We start from the raw sequence: 23,185 nt of genomic DNA, 5'->3' as shown, positions 1-23,185 counted from the left end.
CTTTGGGGATGTGTCCTGTGCCTTGCAGGACTTTGGGCAGCATGCCTGGCCTTTATGCACTTGATGTCAGTAGCAACTGCACCATTCTCCCCTCACTGTGACAACCAAAAATGGTTTAATGTTGTCATGTATTTCCTAGGCAGTCTAAGGCAAAGCTGTCTTAGACTGAGAATCACTGCTTTAGACTAATTTTATGAACTACTTTGGCCAGGCCCAGAGGCTTATGCCTATAATCCCAACAATTGGGAGGCCAAGGCAGGAGGGTGGTTTGAGGTTGGGCAACATAGTGAGACCTCATTTCTAATTTAGAAAAAGGAAATTAATTGGGCATGGTAGCATGTGCTGGTAGTCCCAGCTACTTGGGAGACTGAGATGGGAGGATCACTTGAGCCTGGGAAGCCGAGGCTGCAGTGAGCCAAGATCTTGCCACTACACTCCAGCCTGACTGACAGAGCAAGACCATGCCTCAAAAGAAAAAAAAAAAAAGACTTACTTTATAAAATCATATATGCCAAACTATATATGGTGTACTATATAGGGGTTTAGAGAGTTTTCTAGGGTAATTTCGACTGAGTGGGTAGAGAGAGAGATTTTTCACCTTGTATATCAACTTTGGAACCTCAGGACTCCCCAGATAGTGATGACTTTATCATAGAAATAATATATGTCAAGATTTTGTCTCTTGTCCTATAGCCTCACTGAGTTGGTTTATCTCTTTTATTAGAGTTATAAGATTAGAACCAAAATAGTTCTAATATGATATAGGCAGAAGAATGAATTTTAAAAGGTTTAAAATATATTAAAGATAAGAAAGACCTATGGCTTTGTAATTGATACAATAAGTAAGAATTATTGCTGAAGTTTAATGGAGATCATTGCCTTTTCTTTCCAGGAGTTTGTAAAGTGTTTGCAAGATTACTCAGTCTATGTCCTTGTTGTTTATTCTTGAACCATTTGTTTGCTCCAGATTAAGGGAAAAGGAAGCAATTATGTCTTAATTATCTTATATAACTTGTGAAGAAAGCACAACAGAGAAATTATCTTGCTTATTTTACGTGATGATTACAAGAAAGTATTCCTGCATAGAAAGAATAAAGTTGAAAAACAAAGCTTTAGTGGAATGGCATTAAATGTTAATTGCTCTTAAAATATGATCATTCTAGAATACCTAAATATTAATTTAATTATCAAGGGAACTTTTCTCAGGGCCATAGTAATAACCAAATTAGTGTTTACTACCAAAATACTTATCACAAAGTATGAAATAAAGAATTTGGCCTTGCCCAGAGAGAGAACTAGCCTTTCCCCTCAGTGTCTGGGGGATATCTAGGTCATATCTGATAAGTGTCTTCTTTGTAGGGTGTGACCCGGTCAGACTGGATTTTAGGGTAGGGCCACTTATGTCAGGGTAGGCTCTGACCACTCCAGAAAGATCAACCATGTGACTTAGGGTGGGGATTTTGTGTTATGCATTCAGTTGACCTGGAGACTGAGTAAAACCATGTGGGCAAGCAATCAATCACGTCTTAAGCACAGTCCTGGTTAAAAACTCTGAACACCAAAGCTTAGGTGAGCTTTCCTGGTTGGCAATACCCCATATATACCACACGTCAATGCTAGGAGGGTAATGTCTTGTCACTCAATGGGAGGAGGACAATGTGGGCTTTAAGTTTAGAATCCTTGCAGACTATATATCTCTCTGGCTAATGTTAACATGTATTCTTTCCCTACAACAAATCATAACCATGAACATAATAATTTTTAGCAAGTCCTGTGAGTCCTTCGAGCAAATTACCAAACTTGAGGGTGGTTGTGGGAATCGCCTAAACTTGCAGAGTGGTTTCAGAAGTGAAGGTGGTCTTGTGGAGGACTGTGTCCTCCAACTTCGATTCTTAACTCATTTGGGAATGAGTTGATGAACTTATGCCCAAATTCATTCTTTTAAAAAGTCATTGTTCATGTCTTAGAGGAACTTATAACCTAGGTAAGATGAGAAGCATTTGAGGAACAGGCAATATGTACTCATATACAAGGTGTCAGGCATAGTCGCGCTACTGAGAAGGGATAGATTGGAGGGAGGAATGCATTTGACAAGGCTTTAGGAAAGAAATGTGGTGGGGTTTTTTTGTTTATTTGTTTGTTTGTTTTGGCTTAAGTTAAAAAAAAGGATCTGGGGAAAAAAAAGAAAAGAAAATATAGGGTCTGGACTGATTGTGAGAATAAAAGAAACTAATTCTACAGAGAAACCAGTAAAAATGAAAGCAGAAAGGTAGGGGAAAGCACAAAAGAACAGTAGGCAGTTTGAGACAGAAGATTGAAGCAGGTGTTGTGGTTGACTCCCCAGCAGCCCCAACAGTCCCATATTGTGATTAATCTAAGTCATGTGGGGTAATTCCAATCCCCTTTCTCAGCGACTAGTTTAGGAAAGGGTGTGTTAACCAATTCTAGCCAATGCGGCACAAAGGAAAGTATTTGGGGCCTTCTAAAAAGCAGGCATATGGCTGGGTGTGGTGGCTCATACCTGTAATCCCAGCACTTTGGGAAACTGAGACAGAATTGCTTGAGATCATGAGTTCAAGACCAACCCGGTCAACATAGCGAGATCCTATCTCTATCATATATTTAAAAAAGTAAATAAATAAATAATAAAAAGCAGGCATAGGAAGACGTCTATCTTCTCCTTCTGGCTATTATTGTGTGTGGTTGTGTCACCTGGAACCATCTTACTACTGAGCTGAGGCTGAAGTCAATTCATGGAGGGGAGGCCATGGTTAGAAGGCTACACAGAAGCAAAGGAGACCCCTGTGGTTTGCATTAAGAATCTAAAGTACCCTAGAATTGTCTTTTAGTTACATTTAATATACATTTCCTTATTGTTTAACCATCTGAGACTGATAATCTGTTACTTGTAGCTAACAGTATGTGGCAGGCAGAATGCCCTTTCCCAAAAAATTATCCAAGCCCTAATGTCTATAAATTGTAATCATGTTAGGTTACATGGCTAAAGTGATTCTGCAGCTACAATAAAGGTTGCAGATCTCAAAATGGAAAGATTATTTTGGATTATCTGGGTGAGTTTAATCTAATTAGATGAATTCTTGAAGGAAGAGAACTTTCTCTGGCTGGAGTGAAAGACATGAGGCAGAAAGGGAAGTTGGAGCAATAAGACAAATTGACCTGATTCCTGGCTTTAAAGATGAAGGTAGCCAGCTGGGTGCCGTGGCTCATGCCTGTAATCCCAGCATTTTGGGAGGCCGAGGCAGGCGGGTCACCTGAGGTCAGGAGTTCAAGACCAGCCTGGCCAATATGGTGAAACCCCATCTCTACTAAACGTATAAAAATTAGCCGGGCATGGTGGTGCGCATGTCTGTAATCCCAGCTACCCAGGAGGCTGAGGCAGGAGAATCACTGGAACCCGGGAGGCAGAGGCTGCAGTGAGCCAAGATCAAGTCACAGAACTCCAGCCTCCAGCCTGGGTGACAGAGCCAGGCTCTCAAAACAAAGCAAAGCAAAACAAAACAAAACAAAACACGATGAAGGGAGCCATGAGCCAAGCAATATGGGCAGCCCCTAGACATCGAGAACAAACCCTGACTAACAGTCAGCAAAAAACCAGGGACCACAGTCGCACCCTCTGAGGAAGAAATTTCCTGAGTAGTTTGAATTATCTCCATTCTTTAACCCTAACCCATATTTCCTCTTGCCTTTCTACTGATCTTTAATAACATGGCAATAGAGCCTATGGAATGTCATTTTAAAAAAGAAGAGGAAGAAGAACAACAACAAAGATTGTGACCATTCCTTGAATGAATACAAAGTTCCAGTAAAGTTGAGTGTGCTTCTGACTCACTGAGTAATAATGCACTCACCCTTCCCCCAGCCCTCCACCCCCAGTGTTAAATGTTTTCAGAGTTAGGTGACTAATTCATCCTCTTCTCACAGCAGCTTCTGTAAAACCAAATTCTTGTTTGTTTCAAACTACCACATGAGTTTCTTAAAAGAAAAGTCATAGTTGTAAGGTTATAGTTTTCTTATTCGTAAAATTACTTATAGTTTTCTCATTCGTAAAATTACACTAAGTGACTCGGTTCTTGTAGGAGACAGAGGAGGGGAAGAGAAAGGCTTAAAAGAAGGCATTCATTCCCAATAGCACATTCTGCCATGTTGCTATTTGTATCAGTCCCCTCAAGTTTCCAAATGTTTCTGTTTTCACACAACTATCTATTGTTGGGTGTAAGGCCTTTATATGAACCATGCTGTGTTCAACAAGCATATTCTTGCTTGCTATCAACCTCTCCCAACACACACACAATTAACTCCCTGCTTTGGTTCTCTCTCAGCCCAGGGAATATTTATCCAGTCAGCAAAAACCAAGGTTACTCCCCCAAAAGCATATTGCAATACCTAACAATTTACCAATATTGTTTGTTTGTTTTTGAGGGAAGAGGTTGCTCCCATTTATGAAATACATTACCATATGTAGGTCACTGTATTAGGTATTTTGTTAGCATTAATTCATTAAATCAAAAGGGAAAGTCAGTTGGAGGCTACCAACAAATGCAGCAACAACAACAACAAACCAAGCTGCAAATGATCTGAATTTGTATGTGCCAGCCATTCTGCTTCAAGAGTGGAATGAAATCACTAGATCAGCCCTCGTGGCTCATTCTTGGATATACATTCCCCATTGAGAATTCTACAGAAGGTACTGATACTACCCTAGGAGAAAGGCTCATCGTCATAAAATTGTGTGTGTAATGGCAAGAGTCTGGCAGGCTCCTTGACTCCAGCGGAATATGGACCCCCGATGAGGAGTCCTGCACTGGAGCAACGGTCTCAAAACTCCTTTGCTAATAAATCCTTTCTGAAACAAAAACGTATTCCCAAATTTATGGGTATTTACTTACAAATTATATACATGTACTGTTCTAATGTGTATATACAAAAACTCAAAAATTAGAATCACGAAAACATTAGATAAAAACGAATATTAAAAGGTCAGCTATTTTCCCACTCCCAGTGAATGGTTTTACACATGCCCTACATCAGGGACCCCAAGCCCCGGGCGGCAGCAGACTCATACTGATCTTCAGCCTGCTGGGAACCCGGCCACACAGCAGGAGGTGAGCAGGTGAGCGGGCATTCCCGCCTGAGCTCCGCCTCCTCAGATCAGCTGTGGCGTTAGATTCTCATTGGCGCACGAACTCTACTGTGACCCGCACATGCGAAGGATCTAGGTTGCGCACTCCTTATGTGACTCTAATGCCTGATGATCTGAGGTGGAATAGTTTCATCTCAGAACCATCAACCCATCCCACCCTGGTCTCTGGAAAAATTGTCTTCCATGAAACCAGTCCCTGGTGCCAAAAAGGTTGGGGACTCTTGCCCCAGGGCCTATGGTCCCGTTGCATCTTGCTGCCAGACTTCTCAGAACATCAAGTTCATGAGGCAAAAAGCTGAAAGTACTACAAATAAAACCCTAACCGTCAGATAAAAATAATTTTTAACATTCTGTGATTAAGAAACTTTACCTATTCTCACCTCTTTTATAAGATAAATAATCCTAGTAAAGATTTTTCAGCGGGCGGGGCGTTACTGGAAAAGCTTTGACTAGTCACCCATAAAAGGACCAGATTTCCTTGGAAGAATCACTCAGCTTTCAGTCCACAGTCATACTGTACTTGTTAAACCAAACTGTGTTGCTTTTTGTCAGCTTAAGACCTGAGTGGAGAATAGCATTGGAAGGTTGCGTGGCGTTCTAGAAACAGAAAACCTCTACATTCAAATTTCCCTCTCTGAATCTTATTGGCTAGGATAAGTCATTTAACTTATCTGGGTCTTAGATTCCTTAACTCATAAATAAAGAAAAGAAGAATATGTACATATTACATGGCTTACATGTAGATTAAAATTCAAAGATAACATTAATGGAGGTGAAAGTGTTCCATAAATTATAAAATGCTATATAAATGTGAGGAAATAAAAAACTTTTTGTTTTCCCATCATTAAAAGTCAAATAATTGAAAAAAGTAACTGTTTTCACATAATATTTGTATGTGCCCTTATAGAGAAAACCAGCATGCAAATTAAAATTTCAAAGCCTACTCCAGGTCCTTCGAGGCATGCATTTTGACGGCCTGCTGCTCCAAGTCCAAATCCCACAGCTACTGCTAGCTAATTGGGTTTTAACTGACTGGTGTTCCCTGCCCGACCTGTGAACTTCGGGACCCCACCCCTCAGCTTGATGTCCCCTTTGCCCGAGAAACATAATCCAGAGATGTCCTTCATGGATTAAGTCATTGAAGATGACTTACACAAACAGTTTTAAAGCTTCAAAATTTATTGCTGTACATATTCTCATAGCATTTACTATGGAAATACTAATAGTGCAAATACTTATTTTGGACTTCATAGCATTTGAGAAATCACAAAGCTTGTTTATATCTTTGCAATTATTTATGAAGCTCTATATTATTTTAAAAATCCAAACAATTGATCCTATATTCAAAGAGATTGTATAACACTCTCTAGATCTCCTTTTTAGACAAAACAAAACAAAACAAAAAAAAAAACAAAAAAAAACCCTGGAAGCCACCAAGGGCATTTCTTTCCTTTATAATACATACAGCTTCTAACACTTTTTCAATTGCATGACTCTTTTTCATTCACAGATTCATTCAACAAATATTTAATGACAAGCTATTATGTGCCAGGCACTGGGCTAGGCTCTGGGAACATTAGGATGAAAAAGCACAATCTCTGCTTTTACGGTGCTTACAGTCTAATAGTAGAAACAGACATGCAAAAAAAAATTACAATACAATACAATAAAGTGCTTCCATGGAGGTATTTACAAAGTGCAGTGGGAACTGGGAAGGGGGGAAAGAACATCTGCCTGGAGAAATCAGGGACAACTTCACAGAGGAGGTAGCCATTGAGCTGAGACTTCACCAATGATTAGGAATTCACCATGTAGATGGGCAGGCAAAGCGTGTTTCAGGCAAAGGGAACAACAGGTACAAAGACACGGAGGCCCAAGGGGCACTTCAAAGAAGCAACTAAAGAGGTTTTTCTTGAGCTGAAGGTGCAATGAGGATAGTGGCAGGATGAGGCCAGACAGAGAAGTAGGGATCAGATCATGAAGAGCCTTTTGACCATTATTCCATTTATTCAGCAGTTACTGAGTGTTTACTAGGTGCCAGTCACTCAGCTAAGCGCTGGGGCTGTAACAGGAAATCAGACAAACACATCCTTGCTCTCAGGGAGCTTACATTCTAGTAGAGAAATAGACAAAAAGCCAACAAATAAATAAAATACAGATTTAGAAAATATCTACAAGGGAAATAAACAAGGTGCTGAGGCAGAATACAGTGTCACAGGGATAGGCGGTAGTTAGGGTTATTAGCAAATGCCTCTTGGAAAGGATGTAAAACTCACACCTGCAGGGATAGGAACAATAGTGTGCTCCAATGTGAGCACCCACTATGTGCCAGGCACTGTGCTACACACTTTAGAAACAGTCTATCTCACTGAATCCTCACAACAACTCTATGAGGTAGGTATTATTATTCCTATTTCACTGAGGAGGGACAGGCTCAAAGAGATTAAATAACCTGACAAGTCATACAAATGGCAAAATCAGGATTCAGACACAGGTTCTCCTAATTTCAAAGTGCATGCTCTTAAAAATCACTCTAAACGGCATACAAAGATAAGTGAGGGAAATAATACGGTCACATTTGCCTGTTTTGATGATCTTTCTGATGACTATATGGAGTGAAAAAAAGGGGGAAGGAGAGAGGGAAGGGGAAGAAAGTGGACAGATGAGCAAAAAAGGAAGCCACTGAAAGTCAAGGGGACAGGAAAGGCAGTTCATATGAAGGCAGTGGTCGTGGGGATGGAGGAGATGTGGGGTGCAGTCCGTAGTTCTAATAGGATTGATGAGAAGTCAGAAGCAAGGGAAAGGGCAGCATTGTGCTCACTCCTGGGCTTCTGCCTTGGGCAGCTGGAGAAGATGGCTTGCTTTTACCAGAGTGAGGGAATGGAAGAGGGTGTAGGTTTGTGGGGACCAGGTGATGAAGTTTTGAACATGTTGTCTTGTGGGTATACTGGGAACACCCTGGACTTACGGCATGGTCCCCAAGGGACACCATATAATGGCTTTCATACCTTGTTCTCCACCTGAGTGAAGTATATAAGCAAAAAAAAACAAAAAAACACACAAAGTTTTATATGTGTATACATTGTGTTTTTGCTTTTACAAGCTGTTTAGAAAAGCACATATATCTTGGCTGGATTGGTTTGTAAGAAGAATATATGATCACCAAGCTGAAGTTACCCCAACCCTGATCACAAATGAAGAATCATGGACTCAGGGGAGGAAGAGAAAAGCCCTTGGACATCCATTCTCACTAGTCACACTAGCTTTTAAAAAGAAATCACTATGATCCTCACCCCCACCCCAGTTGGGACAGTCTGATGGGGCCAGGGCAGGCACCTTCTACCAGTTGGCCTCCAGGGTCTACAAGTTTCCCTGCTCATCCACCAGCAGGACTGCTTTAAGGAAACTAATGGCCCTAGGGTCCAGGGATCAAAGTTGAGTGTAAATCAGGAACTCCAAGAAGTGTTTATGTAGTTTGGCATAAAGGTCCAGGAAAAACAGCAGCCCAAACCTAGCCAGTCATATTGCTTTGACTATTCCCCTCTTCTTCCCTGCCTTGGGAACTGGAGGTAGTGACAATAAAATGTACAGGTGACACTCATGTGGAATTGGTCACACCCTTGACTGCATAATTTAGGGTCTAATTTTAAAAGAACTCAAGAGTTAAGAAATAAACACATCCTTCCTATGGAATGATTTTACTTTTGCTCTATCTCTCAAAATTTGTTTTAATTTGCTTATAACTACTCCCTCCCTTCCTCGGTATCAGATTAAGTATGTTTTGATTTTAGAACTCGTTTAATAATGTAATGCTAGTTTTCACAATTAAATATCAATAAATTCAAGTGGTATGAAAGTTATACTCACGAGTTTCAACAGAAAAAAGAACGTTAATATTTTGGAGGCCAGGCCAGGTACAGGTAATGGTTTGTAAAGTATTGCAAACCCTTTCATTAAGCAACTCTGCCTAGAAGCTGCCTCTTACTGTAGCCAAGAGTCTGACCTGCACCTGTTAACTCAGTAAGCTACTGGACGTTAGAGAGTGCCAAACATTCTTTTTTTTTTTTTAATGTCTTTATTTGGAAGTTAGATATAGATAAAAGATTGCATGGATGTCGCTTCAACAAGGATAAACTATGCTGTTTTTAAAAAACAATAAACATGGACGCCTTCTAGTAACACCTGAAGGGTACTTGTGTATCTGACTCATGCCCAAGGGAAGAAAAGGCCTTAATCTTACAGAACTATCAAAAGTCCAAGTCACAGGCAAGGAAAAAAAAATTACACATGCTAGATGATATTTAGCAGAAATTCTTAGAAATTCTGGTGAAAGCACGATTCTCACAATGTCCAGAGGCAACAGTTCATACTGCAAATGTATGCGCTATCTTCCTCCAACTCCATGTCAAACCTAAGGCCCAGGGATCAGAGATGAATGTAAATCAGAGGAAGGCTAACGAGGGGTTCTTTATTGTGTGTGCTCTTCAACAGAAAGAATTCCAATCAGTCTGTGAATATAATCATTTATTTGTCTTTACAGTGATGATGGAAGAATGTACAGGTGTCCCCTTTCAATAAAGTATAAAAATATGTTTATATACAGTGAAGTCACAATAATCTTTAACTGGGAAATTTATTTAGAATTCCTGATCTGTTCTTATTAAAACTGTGGGGGAAACAAATATCTTATGTAAGTGCTACATTTCCAGTAGATTGCACCTGGCATCAAAAGCTCAGCTTCATCTTAGGGTCCTGCTTGATATTACAAAAGACTAATTTTAAGTCCTAGGACTCAAAATAAACATGATTTTTTGAATAATAGATATATACATCAAAAATACATCTAAAAAGGCATTGGTTAGTGCTATTAAAAAGCTCTATGTGCTCGGGTACATTTTTTTCTTACAGGCAAAAGCCAGTGGAAACATTTTTGTTCAATTTCTAGGAATTTTCTCTTGGGGAAAGTCGGTCGAAAGTTACCTGTAAAAAAAAAAAAAAAGAACAAACTTAAGTAATCCCGTGATTTATCAGGTGAGAGGTCAGCAATACTCAAAAAAGAATTAGAGACTGAATTCCACTTAGAACCATGTTTTTACAGCCTTGATGAACATTTAGTTACAGCACTTCATAAATAAAAAGTGCTCAACATATCCCCTCATTGTTTCATTTTATTTTGATGATAACCTTTATTATCCTGTTAATTTTCCAAAGAAATCATATGTATTCTTCTATATGTTTATGCAAATATTTTCTAACTACAATTATCTACATCAGAATAAAAAGAGAATTCAAAGGGCATACGAATGAAAGAGCAGAATAGATACAGAACAATCCAAATATATTTTGAGAAAATGTAGAAAAATTTCTACTCAAGATACTTTATTTTACTTCACAATTTCTTTCACATGAGAGCATTTACAGATGACAGGCATGTGCCGAGTCTTCCTATTGTTTAACCTGGATGAAATGGCACTGTGCAACTGCAAATTGAACTATTTATGTATTTGATATCCTATCTCATGTATAGCTAAATATATTCACACCTTTGTTTTTATAGTCATCTTCTTACAATCACTTCTAAAATGTTTGTCTAATATCCTGGCATTTCTCTATGATTGTAAAATTTAAGTAACACAGTAAGTTGCAACCTGCTATTTAACTAACCAAATAAATAAGTGAATAAAGATCCACCTTACTAATAAGGAGGATTAGAAAGAGGTGAGGCATGATGAGGCCGGCCGACCTGAAGGGACCTTGGTTATCGCTTATGAGCCCGTGAAGATGGCCATGTCCCACCCTTTACTCAACTAAGTCCTACCTTACCACAGGTTACCATGGACAGCTGATTAAGTCATGTGGTTGTCCTTTAGTTTCTTAAAACTTTTAGGTATATATGGTGTTATTTGAGTAAGGTAAATGTAATTTTCATAATTAAGAAGTACATCTAAATCCTCTCCAATCTACAAGTCTAATGGCTTAGTCTAATAATGCCATCCTCAAGTTTAGAAGATTGCATACATAATTTGAATCTCTCCCTACCTAACATGCCAAAATAATGGCTACTTTTAAAGACCTGATTAAAATTCTAATCATTCAATATTAGTTTGTTATTACTATTATCCACATTTGTGCAAGGCAATGAGCAGTTGCCAACTTCTATATAAGTATAGTGCCAGTGCCTACAACACAGGCTTGCTCAGGACTAGCCTTGATGCCAACCTGCAAAGTAATCCATAAAGGAAGCAAAAGTTGGCTGGTGGTTCACGCTGTAATCCCAGCACTTTGGGAGGCTGAGACGGGCAGATCACCTGAGGTCAGGAGTTCAAGACCAGCCTGCACAACATGGCAAAAACCATCTCTAGTAAAAATGCAAAAAATTAGCCTGGTGTGGTGTCAGGCACCTGTAATTCTAGCTACTCGGGAGGCTGAGGCAGGAGAACTGCTTGAACCCGGGAGGCAGAGGTTGCAGTAAGCTGAGATTGCAACCCTGCACTCCAGCCTGGATGACAAGAGCAAAACTCCATCTCGAAAATAATAAGAATTTTTAAAAAAGGAAGCAGAAGTCTAGTAAAACCTCAATTAGGTGACCCTTGATTATCTGAAATAATTTCATGAGAAAAGTCTGCAAAAAAAACAAAAAGCCCTGACAGAACAGAAGGGTTTTCTAAGAGTCCATTCTGAAGCAACAGTGCAGAAGCTGGATTAGGTGAGATCCAGATCCCTCTGTGCTCCAGAGACAGCATAGCTGAAGCCGTGGACAGCAGAAACACACTTCAGACCTCCCTCTGAAAGACTTCCAGCATTTTAAGTACACTCATCAAAGCCCATAAATACATCCTTGCCAGTTTGGAAAACAAAATCCAAGTATCAACACAGCATCTTCATGTCTTCAATAAGAGAATAGAAAAAGAGCTAAAATAGCACTGAACTGGATTGAAATGTTTTTTTTTTTGTTTTTTTTTTTTTTGAGATGGAGTCGCGCTCTGTCGCCCAGGCTGGAGTGCAGTGGCGCGATCTTGGCTCAAGCAACCTCCACCTCCCAGGTTCAAGAGATTCTCCTGCCTCAGCCTCCCAAGTAGTTGGGATTACAGGTGCCCGTCACCATGCCTGGATAATTTTTGTATTTTTAGTAGAGACAGGGTTTCATCATGTTGGCCAGGCTGGTCTCAAACTCCTGACCTCAGGACATCCACCCGCTTCAGCCTTCCAAAGTGCTGGGATTATAGGCGTGAGCCACCACACCCAGCCTGAAATGATTCTGTATGGTCAGGAAACTGTGACCCAGAAGTGCTGCCATGGATGGACATGTAAATGTAAGACATTATATGTACTATTGGATTTTGGTCTTGCTGTGGCATGAACCACTCCTCGATTAAGATAAAGGCACTCATGGAAGGGGAAAATTGTGTTAACAATTAAACTCACCCTCCGTGCAATCCCTACCCTTAGCCTGTTCCCCTACCAAACAGAGTTCCCTCTCACCCAGCTCAAGTGATGGCTCAAGTGAAAACCCTGAGGCATCCTCACCACTCTCTCATCCTCACTTCCAGGCAGTCACCTGGTCACGTGATTCTTTCTCCAGCTACATCTCAGATGTACCCGTCTCTTCTTCTCCCAACCCATTGGCATGTCAACATCCTCCTAAAGCCACCATCATCTCTTGTGAGACTACTGCAGCAACACCTAATTGGTCTCCTTGCTTCCAAGCTTTCCCTACTCCAATTCTTGTATTCATGCAGCAGCCATAAGGCTCTTGCAAAGAAGCAAATCTGATCATGCTACTGACTCTTCAGTGATTCCTACTAATTTTCATAATCAGTCTCAAGCAGTCATCAATCTCTCTAACAACCCACAGGTCCTAGGTGACTAGGTTCACCGCCCACACATTCCCCCCGCCCCGCCCCTCCCCAGACGTACTACATTCCAACCACATGGATAATTTCTTCATTCCTTAAAGATATCAAGTTTCTCCTTGCTGTTCCTTCTAATGGGAACACTTTTACCCAAACCTCCCCTGGCTCATTCCTATGTATCTTTCAGGCTCAACATAAATGTCACTTTCGCAGAGAGGCTTTGTTGACCCTTGACATCACATTAGCACCCCCATCTCTCCCTCTGTTTTGGCTTCAAAGGAAACAATAAATAATTGGTTTTGGGTTGGCAAAAAGGAAGACATGGCCTGCCAAAATAAAGCAGGATGGAAGCCAGGAAGCAAGACGCAACAGAAAGCCTTGGAGATCTGCATGTGCTCCTCTGAAGACAAGTATGCCCACGGCACAGAGCAATGAGCCTGGAATGTGAGTTTGAGATAAGATCAAAATGTGCATTTTTGTTGTTTTTTGAGTCAGAGTCTTACTCCATCACCCAGGCTGGAATGTAGTGGCACAATCTCGGCTCACTGCAACCTCTGCCTCCCGGGTTCAAGCAATTCTCGTGTCTCAGCCTCTCCAGTAGCTACAATTACAAAATTCCAGCTATCCTACCACGCCCAGCTAATTTTTATATTTTTAGTAGAGACAAGGTTTCACCATGTTGGCCAGGCTGGTCCCAAACTCCTGACCTCAAGTGATCTGCCTGCCTTGGCATCCCAAAGTGCTGAAATTACAGGCATGAGTCACCAAAACCAGCCTAAAATTGTGTATTTTTTAAGGTAAAGTATTTATTATGCTTTTCAGTGTCCTTCTTGTTCTCCCCACATCAAATCTGTGCTAGGGAGAACCTAAGAAAAATAAAGAGATTTTGCTACTTTGCCACCATAACTTTAAAGAGAAGCAATATGCCCCACAGGCTACTGTGATGGAGATGACAGTCACCTTCCTCTCCTGGGGCCGTTCCTCCCTACCTGACAAAGTCCTTTTCTTCTGCTGCTGCTCTTTTCTAATGACACCTTAGAGGTTTTCCACCTGGTTTTAATAAAGGAGACTAGATCCCTTGCAAGTGACTGCAGGGGTGTGAATGTCCTCCCAGAATGGGAACAAAAGGATGCAATAACTTATATGGTCCTTCAATCCAGAGAGAAAAACCAAACAACAGCACATGCCTAACCCAAGCAGAGGAGTAGCTTTTTCATTCACTGCGGAGGAAGCTAAAGGGAAAATAACAAGAAAACATAACAACACCATTTTTTTTTTTCCTGAGATGGAGTTTCACTCTGTCACCCAGGTTGGAGAACAGTGGCACAATTTTGGCTCACTGCAACTTCTGCCTCTAAGGCTCAAGTGATCCTCCCACCTCAGCCTCCTGAGTAGCTGGGACCACACGCATACAACACCACACCCAATTAATTTTTTGTATTTTTGGTAGAGATGGGGTTTTGCCATGTTGCTCAAGCTGGTCTTGAACTACTGAGCTCAAATGATCGCCCGCCTCAGCCACCCAAAGTGCTGGGATTACAGGCAGAAGCCATTGTGCCCGGCCAAGAAAACACAACATCTTAAGTTCCAAATCACTCTCTCTGGTGTCAGTTTACCTGATCATATTCTTAGGCTTCATCTCCACTGTCCATTTCAATATCCATCTCTTCTGTATCAGCAGCTCGCGACAAGATGTCTGCCATCAGTGCTTCTTCCAATTTCTTGCGTACTTGCTGTACTCGCTCTTCCTGTTTCCTTTTTAAAAACAGAATAAAAAGGCACTGATAATTTGGCAAGTAATGACAATATGAAGCTGCTACAGAAGTTCATCCTTACTTCAAAATCATTAAATTTCTAAGAAGAATAGAGTTCTTTTTCAGATTTTGCAGAAGTTGCTTCTAAACATAAATCAAATCTCACCAATGAGCCTTGCCAAAAAGAGGAATGTTCACACAGGCAGTTATCCCTCATCACACATGAAATTCTAGAAAGAGCAGATTGACGTCAGTGACCTTTTCTTCAACTTTGAAAATGTCGACTGTGTCAAAATTTGGGTTTATTCCTATAAGGACAATTAGAAATAACTTAGAAGCAGGAATAAAAGATGGAGGGAACATAAATAACAAAGGAAAAGTGACTTGTTCATGGAAGCACTGAGAAAGATGGAGAAAGCAGAGACATGATAAGCTGGGATTTGATTGACATTCCGTGGCTAGGTTAGTTAGGAGAGAGCTCTCTCCTGAGTTCCCAGGTCTGCAGGCAACAGGTCAGCATGAAGGAGCCAAGACCACATGATTCTGCACACTGAGGACAGACACTGGAAAGCTTCTCTTCGACTGAGAAAGTGAGTTGCTTAAGAACATGCCATGAGTTTCTCTGTGTCTCAGTGATTACAAAGGAACCTCAAAAGTGAGGGTTAATAACTCCAAGCCATTAAAAAGGCTCTGAACCACTAGATGAAGAACAAAGCACAGGAAGAAAGGCTACCAGTATACACTTTATCTTCAAAAAGTTAAAAAAAAAAAAAAAAATGAAAGTAGAGCCCCCAGAGGGTAAGAGACAAATTCCTAATACGGGTCTAGCAAGCAAAGCTCGGTAAATATAAAGTGACATCCAGAACCAAATAGAGAGGCAAAGGTTGAAGAAAGACAAGAGAAGAGAGAAGGAGAGAAGACTGGTAGGAAAAGGTTCCAGTGGGAACAAGAACAGAAGGCAATGGCAGAGGAGGGAGGGTCAGCAGAACAGAAAACGGGGCAAACCTCCTGAGACCAGAAGAAAGGAGATAAGGAAAAATGCAGAGAGGGAAATGAAGATGCAACAAGGAATATACTAAGGGTTCTACTGAAAAAAAAAGTAATTTTCTCTACCAATAATTGAGGAAGACAGATTGCAGCAATTCACAAACCTGGGACAGCAGAGGGGTAGAGGAGCAATGCTATAGAAGATTGCACTAAGGGTCCCTGAGTATTCACTCCATAGGGACTCAACCAGCTGCCAAGTCATATTCAGTCTACTCAAGATCACACCCCTTTGACCAAATAAGACTATGTCCAAGATAGTGAAGGTGACACATATGTACTGCTTCCCACAAAAACTTTGGATATCTTTATGAAACTCCAAAACACCACAAAGAGTTAAAAAGTATAGCCTTCCACTTATTAAATGAATTTTCAAAGAGGGAAGCTGTCACTGGGTCAGTCTTAGCTCTATAGCCTCTGTCATATTAAAAGAAACTGGAGTCCGACAGATTTTCATGCCATGGGACAGGGTCAAGCAGAACATATTTGTTTATTTCTTATACAGTTAGTCTCACCCCTGGGTCAGTGACTCAAAGTTTATGACAAATGACCTATTAGTTTCACTGGCAGGCTCTCACTGATAAGAGTACAAGAATCTCCACAGCTGTCCTAGAGTAACCTCATTAGGAAGATGGGGAAAATGGAGCAAATGGCACCATCTGCAGTGATTTGGATGGAGAATTTTATCTTAAACTCTAACATTTCCCATTGATTTTCTTCTATCTTGAGCATTACTTTCCCCATTTGTGAAAGCTGAAATTTAATCATTTGCCCATTGCTGTAGGTGGAATTGTAAGATGTCCCCAACAGTCCCCCTTCCCCAAAACCACCTCTATGTGCACTCTTTATATAATTCTCTCCCCTTAAGGGTGAGCAGAACTAGTGAATATGATGGTATATCTCTCCATGATTAGGTTACCAATCAACTGATTTTGAGTCAATCAAGAGAGATTACTGTAGTGGGCCTGACCTAATAGGACCCCTTAGTGGAGCTGGGATCTTCCTGACGGGAGCATAAAGGGGCACATGGAGGAGCCACAAGACAAGGAACTACAGGCAGCTTCCAGGAGCTAAGACAGCCACCATCCCATAGCCAACAAGAGAACAGGGGCCTCAGCCCTAAAACACAAGGGATGAATTCTGCAACCATCATATGAGCTTGAAAGAGAACCCCAAGCTTCAGAAGGGAACACAGTCCAGTGACACGTGTAAGACCCAAACACAGAACCCAGTCACACTAGGCCCAGACTTCTGACCTCAAAGAACTTCGAGCTAATAAATGGGTGTTGTTTTAAGCTGCAAAGTTTGTGAGAATTTGTTACAAAGTATGAAAAAACAAAACTACCCATCAATGCAAATAGTATCAAATATGCTAAAAATACTTGAGATATATCTTGTTGGGGTCTTCAGCTGGAGGTTTAATGTAGACAGACTATTGCATACACAATTAGATAAAGAGTAACAGTTCCATTTGCAGTAATTTATTTTGAACATGTACTAATTCAACAAGGAGTATTTGCTTCCTAATTTCTGTCATGACAATTAAATCAAATGAGCAATTTGTTAGACAAATTTACCCAAAAAGGAAATCATCCAGAATTGGCTTTGAGATAGTTTCCTCAACTATCAAAAGATCTGGTGTTGAAGCCATCAACATTTCTGTGATATAACTCAGAGAACCTCCATCAACACACATAAGGACCTGGCAGAATCCCTGCTGATTCAGTATTCATTCAAGATGGAAAAGAACTTGTCTCTGGAGTAATTTTCTTCCTCAAGGGTAAGAACAATCCAATGAGCAAGTTGATTCCTTTCATTGATTTTTTACATTTTGTTTTCTTAAAAAATAAAGTTTTTAAGAAACTTTATTCATATTCATATGCAATCAAGGCATATGAATACAACTTTGTACCACTTTTTATCTTTGCAAAATAATTACTTTAAGACCCAAGAAGGGCTTTCGCATTATAAACCTAGATAGACTTACCCATTTAAAAACATTTTCATGTCAACTTTGTATGGATTTTTTAAAAAAATACAAATATAGGCTGGGCGTGGTGGCTCACACCTGTAATACCTGTAATCCTAGCACTTTGGGAGGCCGAGGCAGGCGGATCATGATGTCAGGAGTTCAAGAGCAGCCTGGCCAATATGGTGAAACCCTGTCTCTACTAAAAATAAAAAAATTAGCTGGGCATGGTGGTGCTCGCCTGTAATCCCAGCTACTCGGGCGGCTTAGGCAGGAGAATTGCTTGAACCCGGGAGGCGGAGGTTGCAGTGAGCCGAGATTGTGCCACTACACTCCAGCCTGGGCAACAGAGCAAAACTCCATCTCAAAAAACAAACAAAATAACAAATATAAAACATTTTAAAATTACATGATTCGAAAGTGCCATCTGCTAGTTTTGTCTAGGAATAATACTCTAATTAAACTGATTTACATTCAGGGGACAGAAATAGTGAAGTATACACAAGGTCATATTTTTAAAGAAAATGCAATATACTATATAGTATCACTATAAAGTATCACTATAAAGTAATGATATTGAGGTCATAAAACCCATATAAGAATTGCTCTGTGGTCTTACTAACTGGAGTAGTTTTGCTTTTCCTGTGCAACGGTTTGCTTCTATTTTCTGGGTTCTACCAATCTGAGTTGGATGTTTTCCTTTTACCATTTGCTGCTGAAACCTTAACTTGTGAGTCAGCCTTAGAAAGAGTGAAAGGTGTCAGTAGATAGTTTGCGTCTTGCCTCATTCCTGACTCTGTTTTATTGCTTTACCTGTGGTTTCTTCTTTCTTACTTGCTTCTCTTCTTGCTCTACTGTGTCACAAGTAAGTTTAAGAGAAGCATCACTATCATCTGATTTAAAGAGAGATTGGTTTCCAGACAAACCAATGAAGGAAGCAATCAGAAAAGGCATGACTGAGTGAAAGGGGTTCTTTATATTTATTTTTATTTTTCTAAGACAAGATCTAGCTCTGTCGCCACAGCTGGAGTGCAGGGATGCGACTACAGCTCACTGGAGCCTCAACCTCCCATGCTCAAGCAGTCCTCCCACCTCAGTCTCCCAAGTAGCTGGGACTACAGTTACATACTACCACACCTGGCTAATTTTTTTAAATTTTTTGTGGGGATGGGGTCTCACTATGTTGCCCAGGCTGGTCTCAAACTCCTGGGCTCAAGCAATCCTCCCGCCTCAGCCTCCCAAAGTGCTGGGATTATAGGCATGAGCCACTGTGTCTGTCAGAAAGAGGTTCTTTAGAATAGAAAGTCAGAATCCCAAATTGCAAAAGACACAGTAAAAATGATGCTTAGGGAATATAACTGATCTGGTGCCTGTCCTTTGGACATGACCATGATGATATCCCTGGCATGCAGCATTTACACCCCTTTCAAGCATGTATTTGTTATAATGGTCTTTTTTCACCTTCCATCAGTTTCTGTAAAACTCCGTAAAAAAAAAAAAAAAAAAAAAGTATAACTTTCTAGGTGATATATCACTTACTAGCTATGCCACTGAACCTAATGAACAGCATAAAATTTACCCAAATGTAAAAACCCAAGTTTATGAAGTCATGTTAAACTGCATTACCTGATGTCTTCATCTGTGACGATAAAAGCTTTGCAGAGGGGTTGAGATGTGTTAAGCCAAACAGCGGGGTTCTTTTCCACAGCAGCGGAGACTTGCCCTGTGATTGGCGCAGAGCTTGTGTGCAAAGCACTGGCAACAGCAGATAAAAGGGTCTCATCATTGCTACCTGGACCAACTCCTGCAATGAGAAATAAGTACTAGTTAAAGGAAATGTCTCAATGTGCTGAGCAAACTTTATGTGACCTAAAACAACTGATATTTTTATATATATTTGAGATCATATATGTAAAACCGATATAAAACAAAGCAGCAAAAGATAATATATCTACTCAATAGGTATGATACACTAAATAATTCACACTAAAGAAATAGTAACAAAATAGCTGAGCATTTTTTCTTACTTTAAAAAACAAATCCTCATGCTTGCTGTAAGCTTATAGCTGAGCATTTTAATAATACTTTACCAGAACTTTAAAACACATTTTCCAAGGTACTAAACTTTTAAAAAGTTGGCTATATTTCCCCAAGCAATGTTAATTATTTTAATGAGGTGAGACCTGGTGAAGTGACTATACTCAAGTATCCCTTTTAATGTATTCCTAGAGTACTGGTATAGTTTCTCCTTGTAGCTTTTAACATTAATTTCCAGAAATATCTCAACAATTATCTTCTTTGTCTCGGGATTCAAAGAAAAAGCCAATGCAAGCAAGCTGTTCCTGTGGCTTTAACAGCTTTTCTCATAAACCTAACAAAACAGCCAAAATCAGAGAATTAATAACTGCACACTTTGATTACTTGTAAGATACTGGCACCGTGTCACATGTAAATGCAATGGTTAAAGTCCTAAACCTGTTTAACTAGTTAAGGCCAACATTCCAAGAACATAAAGAGATAAGGCAACAATCTAACCATGAATTATGAGGATTTTTGAGCAATTCTCAATATATCAAGCTTTAGAAGCCAAATTTTTAATACTTGAAAAATAAACTCTTCTCTAGAACTCGCAGTTCTCATATAACACGAAAGGTAGACCAGCGACTGAATTTTCCACCCCAGATCCCACTGGCTGCTATTGCTGGACCAAAGTGCATCTGTTTCCACTGCTACTTAGAGCACCAGTTTGTGGAGGGAGGGGCAGAAGGAGAGCTGTTAGTTGTTCTTGTGGTAAGAGGATGAGAGAAAGAGCAGGTGGTAGGGCCAGATGCTGCTATAAGCAGGAAGCTTGAGAAATTCTGTTACTCATCCGCATCCAGTGCTAAAAGCAGCACATGGGTTAGCTTCTGTGATGAACCTAACCTAAAACCAAAATTTTTACACAGAAAAAAATCTAAGATAATATACTACACGGCAGCATCCCTGTAACATACAAGTTTTTCATGTAGCTTCTGCCTGGCTTTACTAAAACACAAGAGGTACGTCATCCAGCAAGGCATATGACCTCCCAAGGCAAAGACCTCCTGTCAGTCATTGCTGAATCCACAGCATCTAACAGAGTGCCTGGCATGCAGTAGGTACTTAATAAATGTCTGCTCAACTGAACTTAGATAATACCTTGAAGACCTTTGGGTAGTTCCATGGTTTTTATAATTTGTTCTGTTACATCTGATGCACTAAGTCCTTGTAGCCTCTTCTCCCAGAAAAGCTGTAAGGCAAAATATCACTGTTAATAGATACATTCTTGAAACAAGAAAGTAGCGCATCGATGCTGTTGAATAATGAAATTTAAATCATTTCAATAGTTTCCTATAATTTCCTCATTTTTCCTTATAAAAAGCTAAATGATATTCCAAACGTGAATTATTTCAACACATCATAATCCTCTCAGATGACATTGCTCAAAAAAGGTTGTTTTATGTGACCTATTCACTTGTTACAGTACTATAGATGGTTATATGCTGTATACTATGTATAGTTTCTTATAGGGTATCTTCCAAAGAAAAGAATTTGAATTTTTTAAAGATTCATCTGGCATGAAATTTTAATGCTACAACTTATTAGGGAAAAGAAAACAAATTATATGATGTGTTATCCCTCTTTATCCAATATTAGAGAAAGAGCTACTCCAATATAGGATTTCTCCAAGACAATGAAGTTTAGCTCTTTAGCACACTTTAAGGGAGAAAAGACCATTTTTAATGAAACATTTTCTAAAATGTTTTAGGTGCCTCCTTTATTTTTAAACTGGATGTCACATTCATGAGTGACTCCCTGCTGCACAGGGCCTGGATCACCATGGTCCTCAGTGGCCTCAGGTCATCATTATGGGCATCAGTGAGTACACTGAGAGGCTCTTCATGCCCTAGGGGCTATGGAGCTTTTTGCTTATTCAAACACTAACTGGTCCAAGACAATCACGGTTTTTATTTTATATCCTTTTCATGTTTGATTCTCTCTCCTAGTTATTACTTTTCACTAATATCACTCACCCATTCAACATATATTTATTGAGTTCCTACTAGGTACTGTGCTCACCCTGCAGATGTGACAGTCAGTAGCAGAGACAATATCACTGTCCTCATGCCTCCTTTCTTTTCTAGTCTGTTTCATATTTACTGCAGCCAAAAAAAACAGATAAAGGATTTCTATAGGACTCTGTATAATTGCCTTTAATCCCGGATACCAGGGCCTGTCACATAGTTGGTACTGAAAAAATATTTATGAGAATGACTGAAAATGGGAGCAACTGGACTCAGAGTGAGGATCTGGGGGACACACAAACCCATACTGAAATCTCAGCGGCAACACTGTCTCTAGATAGACGACCTTGGACAAGGTCTAAACCCATGCTGAAATCTCAGCTGCGATACTCTCTAGATAGAAGACCTTGGACAAGGTTTATAACCTCTTCAGAATCTTCAATTTATTTCCTCTTCTATAAATGTGGCAACAATAGCTATCACAAAAGATTACTGTGGGAGTTAAATAAGGCAATATGTATAAAGTATCCATTATAAACTGGGCACAAGATTTATCACATTTGCTTTTAGCAAACTGTGGCCACTCTGAGGGCTTTTGGGGCTTACATTCTGACTTCTAGATATATGTGAAGTATCAAATAATTGTTCTCCAGATAAATGAGAAGACACAGTAGTGTAATTCTATTTATGTTAGAAGAGCAATATGCTGAATTTGTAATAAGCACAACATTAGCACCAAGGAAGGCCTTTGGTATATAGTAACATCTTACATCTCTCTGCTAATCACATTATCAGTAGAATATGTTGTCAATATAAACAAGTCAACAATTCGAGGATATAAATGTATTACTCATCATGAATGAAAAGTAGTAAGGTGAAGGTAATAATTGATGAATGCAATAAATGTCCCAAGAAAACCTGCCTGCTTTCTACTTGCTCTTTGGTGGAATAATATCATCTGTGCTTTGAATATCACAGCTATAGAAAAAAAAAAAAGAAAACAAAACCCAGTTACATTTCTATTGAAAAAGTATCCAGGAGAATTAGTGAGGATAAGATTAGTAAGCGCTTTTAGAATTAAATATAATTAAACATTTATATATGTGTGTGTGTGTGTATATATATACAATTTAATAAAAGCACTTACTAATCTCATAGTCACTGATTTGTTAAAATAAATCAACACTACCAAATAAAAGCATGGGAATTATGAACAGATACATTGTTTATATTTTACATCTAAAAGTTCCAATTCCAGATACTAAAAAATAATTTGTTTTATTCTATCTTTTTTAATTCTTAACTTTTAAACTTCTATCAGTAACAAGGAAAACAATACAAAAATTTAAAAAGAAAAATTT

At 39.6% G+C, this 23,185-nt stretch overlaps 1 protein-coding gene across 2 annotated transcripts in view; it reads right to left on the bottom strand.

Annotated features, from left to right (window-relative positions):
• Positions 1–9,670: 9,670 nt before the first annotated feature.
• The window catches only part of MBD2 (methyl-CpG binding domain protein 2), a 71,460-nt gene continuing 57,945 nt past the window's right edge, over positions 9,671–23,185 (bottom strand). Inside the window, exons 4-7 of one of the 2 annotated variants that reach the window (XM_025365492.1) lie at positions 20,959–21,049; positions 19,408–19,585; positions 14,631–14,769; positions 9,671–10,141 (exon numbers count right to left, since the gene is read on the bottom strand). In XM_025365492.1, coding sequence (XP_025221277.1) covers positions 14,643–14,769; positions 19,408–19,585; positions 20,959–21,049 — 396 coding nt within the window. In that variant the 3' untranslated portion in view covers positions 9,671–10,141; positions 14,631–14,642. Of the gene's footprint in view, positions 10,142–14,589; positions 14,770–19,407; positions 19,586–20,958; positions 21,050–23,185 lie in introns of those variants that run through there. The other variant, XM_025365493.1, reaches the window with a different exon arrangement.

Source organism: Theropithecus gelada, chromosome 18 (assembly GCF_003255815.1).
Source record: "Theropithecus gelada isolate Dixy chromosome 18, Tgel_1.0, whole genome shotgun sequence".
Classification (NCBI taxonomy): domain Eukaryota; kingdom Metazoa; phylum Chordata; class Mammalia; order Primates; family Cercopithecidae; genus Theropithecus; species Theropithecus gelada.
The sequence above is the reverse complement of the archived record's forward strand: the minus strand, read 5'-3'. Positions and strand labels throughout refer to the sequence as shown.